Genomic DNA, 8,268 nt, shown 5'->3' with positions numbered 1-8,268 from the left:
AAAGGCCCGGTCACCTTCAGAGATCCGCTGCTGAAGCAGAGCTCTGACAGCGAGCTGTTATCCCAGCAGCAGGCGGCTGCTCTAGCTGCAGCAGCAGCCGGAGGGGCAGGGCTGGGGCATGGAGGCCTGGGTTCTGGAGGCCTGGGGCATGGAGGCCTGGGTTCTGGAGGCCTAGGGTCAGGCTCTATATCTGGCCTGGTGGGAGGCCCCGGGAGGCCCCGCTACCTCTTCCAGAGGAGGTCCAAGCTGTGGGGGGACCAGATGGAGGCGCGAGGACCCGGAGTGGGGTTAGGGATGGGGAGTCTGGGGAGTCTAGGGGGGTTGGGGTTGGGGCTGGGGGGTGAGGAGGGGGGGAAACCATCGGTGATGGGGGAGCTAAGTTCCAGATTGCAGCAGCTGAATAAGGATACCCGGTCACTGGGGGAGGAGGAGCCACTGGGGTCATCGCTGGACCCTGGGAGGAAGTCCCCTGTGACAGGCGCCAGGTAAGATAGGACAAGAGGGAGGCTAACTGAACATGGCCAAACCAACCTTAGGCCCTATTCAAGTACTTCAAGATGCATCATTCTTTCCTCCCTTCCTTCAAGTAATCAAGAATCAAGAAGGAATCCAACACCTTTTGGGTGGATGAAAGCAAGGTTCCATTAGGCTACACAGCTTTCACATATCCACTCAGCTGTTACTGTTGAAATAGTTCCACGTTAGGTTAAAAACAAAGCATATTTGTTTTTGTAAATATTGAATTCTAATGATCACTGCTGGGTGTGTTGTGCATGGTTTGCTCTTTCCCATGACAACGTATGCCACTGCCGCCCTATCCCCTGCACAGCCGACTGCAGTGGTAAGTAAATAAGAGCGACTGAGGGTTGAAGACACACCTAGGCAATGGTACGATGCTAGCGTTAGTCTTCCTTAGCAATGCTAGGTCAAACAGGCCCTTTCATTAGCGATCCCCATCCCTCTCCCCATCTGGTATCAGCAATATTAAGGTGGGGTAATAGGGTTAGAGTTGAGATTACTCTTAGACATGTAGGTGTGGAACCTTCATCAGAATGCAGCGTCCATCCATGATACCTATGGAGGGACTGTTTGATACACCATTTATTTTATTTCCACTGTTCCACTGAAAGGCCTTTGTATTCCTACAGATGTGACACGGACATGGAAGAGAGTAAACCTTAAGTTTATAGCTTCTAGGGTAAACCCAAAGTCATTTTATATATTTTTTCCTAACCAGCCTAACAACTAACCTCATGGGAATGGAATAATCCTACTTACATTTTCAGATGTTTTTATTTGTATTTATCAAACTGCCATGTCAGTTGTTTCCTTGTTTGCATGATCCACTTCCTGACCTCTCAACCAATACAATGAGACATCAGGCTCATCGTACAGTAACTAGTAAATCACTTCCTGTGAAGGGCCATAAAACATGACTATGTGTAATTCCATATATAACCTGTATACATTTAGTACTGTATCTCTCTGAGACTCCACCATTATAATGTAAAATGTATATATATTTCAGTAACTGATTGGAGATTTAAAGATTATTTTGTGTAGCTCTTTAAAGATGTACAATGTACAGTACATTTTCTCTCATTAGGATTGCTAGGTCTAGACTGAGTAAACCTCAGATCATCTCAAATAACTTGATGATGTAATTCTGTACAGTACAGAGATTATAGACCACCTGGAACATGCTGAGTTCTACACTCTGTTCTCAGTTTCCATGGTGACAGCATTGGCCTGTCATCCATAGTCGGCTTTGTTGTATCTAGTCAGTAAATCAGCTCTGTATCTAGTCAGTAAATCAGCTCTAAATCTAATAACAGTCGATAAAACACTGTGTGTGTGTGCATGCACGTGTGTGTGCTGGGTTGGTCGATCAGTCAGTCAATGCAAACAAGGTAACACAGGGCCTGGAGGCATGCACTTCCTGAACGCTTCTTCTCATCTCACACACATACACTCACCTCTGACATTTACCTATGACCTGACCTATGACCCTACCAACTGACCCTCTCCACACACACCTCCCTCTCTCCTATGGGCAGTGTTCAGCTGGAGTGGGTAACAGGTGCCTCTAACCACTGATACTGGATCAAATAGTTTTTTAACACCACGTGGTTTAAGTTACGGATTGGGGGTTTTGGGTAATCTGATCCTAGATCTGTGGTTATGGTTAACATCTATCTCAAGCGCTCTCTCTCTCCTTAGATTCCTACCATCTCTCTTCTTTCTGCCACCAACCATGTTCACACTCTCCTTCCACTATGGTCTTCTGACTGCTTAAAGGGATAGAACAACCCAAAAGTCTGTCAGATGTCTGATACCAAATAATGAATGGAATCTGCAGACTTCTCCTGATGCATATACAATAGCAGGATCTACACATACTATATATAAGATAATCTATACAATATAATTGCATACATGTTGGTTATGGACTACACAACTTTTAGCCTAACTTTTTAGGTATAAAAGCATCTGACATTTTTCTGAAGTGAACTGTCCCTTTAACATTCAGAGAGATTGGGCTACATGAACGATCCCTCCCACCCCCTCAATCAGCTTCAACACATCAGCAGAGATGCAGTGGGGCAAACTGTCACCTATTGTAGAAATATTAATGCACATTTGCTTGCATTCACATGAATGTGCTTTAGTTGTTATTATTAGTTTGGACTTCCTTAATTTAGTAGCCTTTTATATCTTATGTTGATCACATAATGAATAGTGATTGGTGGATGTAGGTAGGGGATAGTGGCTATAGAGTATAAAATAGTTTAGATGTAGTTAGTTAGTGTGAGGCTCAGTTGACCAGCCTTACGGATAGCAATAGTCTTCTATTTTAAATGGATTTCTCTCCTCACCTCCTCACCTTAATCTGCACCGAACTGCTCTGGACAGGTGAAAGCAATATGTGGGATGCCTAATTGGAATTAACTTTCACCTGTCCAGTTCCTATCATATGATGAGGTGACTATTAAGTAAATAAGGGAAGAGGAAAGCGAGAAGAAAATAAGTGATTTTAGGACTATTGAGATGGAACCCTGATGCCTGTGTTTGTCTACTGAGCAGGAGGACCAGTTATGACTACCAGTACCACCCTGACCTCGTTGTGGATAGGATCAGTAATGGTGGGCTGCGAGCTCGCCTCAACTCTCTCTCCATGAAGCTCAGCAATGTTCTCAGATAAGGTTCTGAGGGACACTACTATTATAGCATTTTATAGAGTAGTTATGGTTAGTCATATAGCATAGCAAAGCAAATGTGTTGGATATTTCACCATGTGTTTGAAGCAAGTATCACATACCGTCAACTCAAGCCAATCCCAGAGCTGGACTCTGACATCACCTATATTCCCTCATACCATGATGTCACATGTGTCATGTGACAGAGTGTTCTGATTGGCCCACTCCTCTCTCTCAGTTAATTTCACTCGTCTTGACCTTATCCAATCAACATCAACCCCTCTGCTTCGTCCCGCCCCTAACGTCATCCGATACTTATTTTTCTACTGACTTTTCCTTTTCAGTTTAAATGAAGGAAAAGCAGAAATTATACACACTGTTATTCTCTCTGTCTCTTCCTCCCTCTCATTCTTCACACAGTTGCAGAACTCACTCGTGTGATTTCTGTGGTGTGATCACTCACTCAGTGTTCCTCCATACATTTAACACCATTCCCTGCCCGTCCCATTCATATGTTTCCATACCGCCACAAATGCTCTATGTCTCATTCATTCATGTCCACTCATGCTATGTTGTCATAGTTTTAGCTGGTTCAGGAAGTCATGTTTGTCATTGGTTTGAGTTGTGGTCTTGGCCTTCTGTTCTTCTCTGATCTTTGATTTATGTTACATATGTTTCTATTTGATATCAGTGATTGTGTTGGGGATGGCATTGGTCCACTGACTAATTACTTATCACACACTACACTATACACTTTACTCTACTATACTGTCTCCATAACCTGAGTTTAAACCCACAAACACACAGAGTCAGGAGACTCTTGCCATTCATCCTGTTTCTTGTTGTTTTATTTTGGTTTGAATTCTTTATTGTTTTGTTCAGTGTTTGAGATGTGAATAGTGTTCTCATTTCTCTCTCATGTGGCCTGCTGGACTCATCGGGTTCTGATTTACTCAACTCTGCTGTCGTTGTAATGTCAAACACACACACACGCACGCACACGCACGCACACACACACACACACACACACACACACACACACACACACACACACACACACACACACACACTAACAAACACACTCATCATGCATGCACACACACAAACACACAAACATTGGCTTGACATGGCCAGCAGAGTTATCTAAAGCAGCCAGGTGTGACTAGCAGACTACGTCTCACGGACTGATGCTAACATTCTCTCCCATTGCTCTCTCTCTGCTCACCTTGCATGCTCCGCCACGCTGCACTGATCTGATTGGTCTAGAACTGACTGTACGCCCAGGAGGGCAAGACGACTGTGTAAGTGTGCATGGAGTTCATGTCATTTCACTCCGCCTATCTGTAGCTACCAACCCTCTTACGTCTTAAACCCATGCCACATAGCCCTCTCCCAACACACACACACAAATGCCTTGGCTGTTTCCCACCTCTCCACCCCTCCCTCCCCTTAACCCCTCACTCTCTCCTCTCATTCCTGCGGTATTGACTGTTCTTCACCTCAAAGCTCTCAGGACTCACACTGCACCGTGATTTAACAGCGTCAAGCAGAGACAAATAATCAAACCATTACTAACATTATCTAACACTGCACACAGAGTACAATCCATAGTGAGATTCATGGAAAGCACTGGGACGTTGTATGAATCCGTTACTTTGCACATCATTTGCAGTGTGAGGACTGAGTTAGTGTTGTAGCTGCCATAGCTCGCTCTCTCCTTTCTTTCCCATGGAGAATAGCATTTTTTCTCCCATACAGAGCCCCTGTCTATTGTAGCGCAATAGAGACATGACCCTTACTCTTACTGCATGCATGGTCAGCTTTTTGACCCCAAATATGCTGACAAAAGTAAATAATGTTCACTGCTTTTATTTGTGTATGTTTGCGTGTGTTCTTGTTTGTGTGTGTGGTTGAAGTCATGGTCAGGTTTTGACCAATTATGCTACAGCTCTGTAATTTGTTGGAGGTTACAGCAAGCTTGTATCATGTTCCTGTGACAGGACAGAACCACAAACACACTCCATCACACATCCACATTATACTGGGCCATTAAAGGAAAACATGCCATTTCATGTCTATTTGAGAGTCAGGGTAAGGGTTTTAAGAGGGAATAGGGAGTCCATGTCAAAGTTAGTTCAGAGTAGAGTTTAAAAATGGGCATCTGCAAAGCTACCCTCCCATGCTGGGAGTCAGGACCAGTTTCTAAGTCTCTATAGAGTTAAGAATGGCCACTAGTGAAACTGCACCAGTTTCTGGGTCCCATCTGTGAGACTGGAGCTACCATGTTGGCATCAGTGAAACTTAGCAGTGGGAGCTAGGGAAATGCTGATGAGGACTCTGAGTGTGAGAGGACAACTCGCTTGGCAATGAGACGGAATGAAGTTTCACTAAAGTAATTTACAAAAGAGAGAAGGAAAGGGAGAGAGGGAGTGAAAGATCCAGAGTGATCAGCAGAGGTACTCTCAGTGAATTGCTCTGTCAAAGTGAGCTTAGTGTTGCTGTATCATCTTCCACTAGCAAGACGGTATGCAGCTCTCGTGTCTCATGGGCTCCATATGCCAGTGACCGGAGAGAGGAAACCAACTACAGACAGAGAGAGAGACTACAGACAGGGAGACTACAGACAGAGAGACTACATACAGAGAGAGACACTACAGACAGAGAGAGAGACTACAGAGAGAAAGTCTGCGGACAGGGATGCTACAGATAAGACTACAGAGAGAGAGACTACAGACAGAGACTACAGAGAGAGACTACAGAGAGAGACTACAGACAGGGAGACTACAGACAGAGACTACAGACAGAGACTACAGAGAGAGAGACTACAGACAGAGAGACTATAGACAGAGACTACAGACAGAGAGACTACAGACAGAGAGAGAGACTACAGACAGAGAGAGAGACTACAGACAGAGACTACAGACAGAGAGACTACAGACAGAGAGAGAGACAACAGAGAGAAAGTCTGCCGACAGAGATGCTACAGATAGAGACTACAGAGAGAGAGACTACAGACAGAGAGACTACAGACAGAGACTACAGACAGAGAGACTACAGACATAGACTACAGACATAGACCACAGACAGAGAGACTACAGACAGAGAGACTACAGACAGAGACTACTGTGAAAGAGGCTACTGTGAGAGAGACTACAGACAGAGACTACAGAGACTACTGACAGACTACAGAGAGAGACTCTAGACAGAGAGACTACAGACAGAGACTACAGACAGAGAGAGAGACTACAGACAGAGACTACAGAGAGAGAGACTACAGAGAGAAAGTCTGCCGACAGAGATGCTACAGATAGAGAGAGAGACTACAGACAGAGACAACAGAGAGAGACTACAGACAGAGACTACAGACAGATATACTACAGACAGAGACTACAGACAGATATACTACAGACAGAGACTACAGGCAGAGACAACAGAGAGAGAATACAGAGAGAGAGACTACAGAGAGAGAGAGTATTGACAGAGACTACAGGAAGAGATTACAGAGAGAGAGTACAGAGAGAGAGACTACAGACAGAGACTACAGAGAGAGAGTACAGAGAGAGAGTACAGAGAGAGAGAGACCACAGACAGAGACTACAGAGAGATACTACAGAGAGAGAGAGTACAGCGAGAGACTACAGACAGAGACTACAGGAAGAGAGTACAGAGAGAGTACAGAGAGAGAGACTACAGGAAGAGACTACAGAGAGAGAGAGTACAGAGAGATAGACTACAGACAGAGACTACAGGAAGAGACTACAGAGAGAAAGAGTACAGAGAGAGCGACTACAGGAAGAGACTACAGAGAGAGAGAGACTACAGGAAGAGACTACAGAGAGAGAGTACAGAGAGAGAGACTACAGGAAGAGACTACAGAGAGAGAGTACAGAGATAGAGGCTACAGGAAGAGACTACAGAGAGAGAGTACAAAGAGAGAGACTACAGGGAGAGAGACTACAGACAGAGACTACAGGAAGAGACTACAGAGAGAGAGTACAGAGAGAGAGACTACAGGAAGAGACTATAGAGAGAGAGTACAGAGAGAGAGACTACAGGAAGAGACAACAGAGAGAGAGTACAGATAGAGACTACAGGAAGAGACTACAGAGAGAGAGAGTACAGAGAGAGACTACAGGATTTGAATACAGAGAGAGAGTACAGAGAGAGAGAGTACAGAGAGAGCGACTACCGAGAGAGAGAGTACAGAGAGAGAGACAAAGAAAGATGCAAGACAGAGGGACCACAGACAGAGACTACAGACAGAAAGAGAGACTACAGACAGGTAGACTACAGACAGAGAGACTACATACAGAGAGAGACACTACAGACAGAGAGAGAGACTACAGAGAGAAAGTCTGCCGACAGGGATGCTACAGGTAAGACTACAGAGAGAGAGAGACTACAGACAGAGACTACAGACAGAGACTACAGAGACTACAGACAGGGAGACTACAAACAGAGACTACAGACAGAGAGACTTTAGACAGAGACTATAGACAGAGAATACAGACAGAGAGAGAGACTACAGACAGAGAGAGAGACTACAGACAGAGACTACAGACAGAGACTACAGAGACTACAGACAGGGAGACTACAAACAGAGACTACAGACAGAGAGACTTTAGACAGAGACTACAGACAGAGACTACAGACAGAGAGAGACTACAGACAGAGAGAGAGACTACAGACAGAGACTACAGACAGAGACTACAGACAGAGAGACTACAGACAGAGACTACAGTCAGAGACTACAGACAGAGAGAGAGACAACAGAGAGAAAGTCTGCCAACAGAGATGCTACAGATAGAGACTACAGACAGAGAGACTACAGACAGAGACTACAGACAGAGACTACAGAGAGAGACTAGAGACAGAGATACTACAGACAGAGACTACAGACAGAGACTACAGAGAGAGAGTACAGAGAGAGAGACTACAGAGAGAGAGAGTACTGACAGAGACTACAGGAAGTGACTACAGAGAGAGAGTACAGAGAGAGTACAGAGAGAGAGTACAGAGAGAGAGACTACAGACAGAGACTACAGAGAGAGAGTACAGAGAGAGAGTACAG

The 8,268-nt window shown here is 44.9% G+C and overlaps 1 protein-coding gene across 1 annotated transcript in view; it reads left to right on the top strand.

Moving 5' to 3' along the window:
* LOC135508806 (SH3 and multiple ankyrin repeat domains protein 3-like) overlaps positions 1–8,268 on the top strand; it is a 35,579-nt gene that overhangs the window by 18,101 nt on the left and 9,210 nt on the right. The window contains exon 7 of the mRNA XM_064929019.1: positions 1–485. This exon is cut by the window's left edge and continues 1,599 nt beyond it. Within this exon, the coding sequence (XP_064785091.1) occupies positions 1–485 (485 nt within the window). The remainder of the gene's footprint in view (positions 486–8,268) is intronic.

Source organism: Oncorhynchus masou, chromosome 22 (assembly GCF_036934945.1).
Source record: "Oncorhynchus masou masou isolate Uvic2021 chromosome 22, UVic_Omas_1.1, whole genome shotgun sequence".
NCBI lineage: Eukaryota > Metazoa > Chordata > Actinopteri > Salmoniformes > Salmonidae > Oncorhynchus > Oncorhynchus masou.
This window is presented reverse-complemented; position numbering and strand designations above follow the sequence as displayed.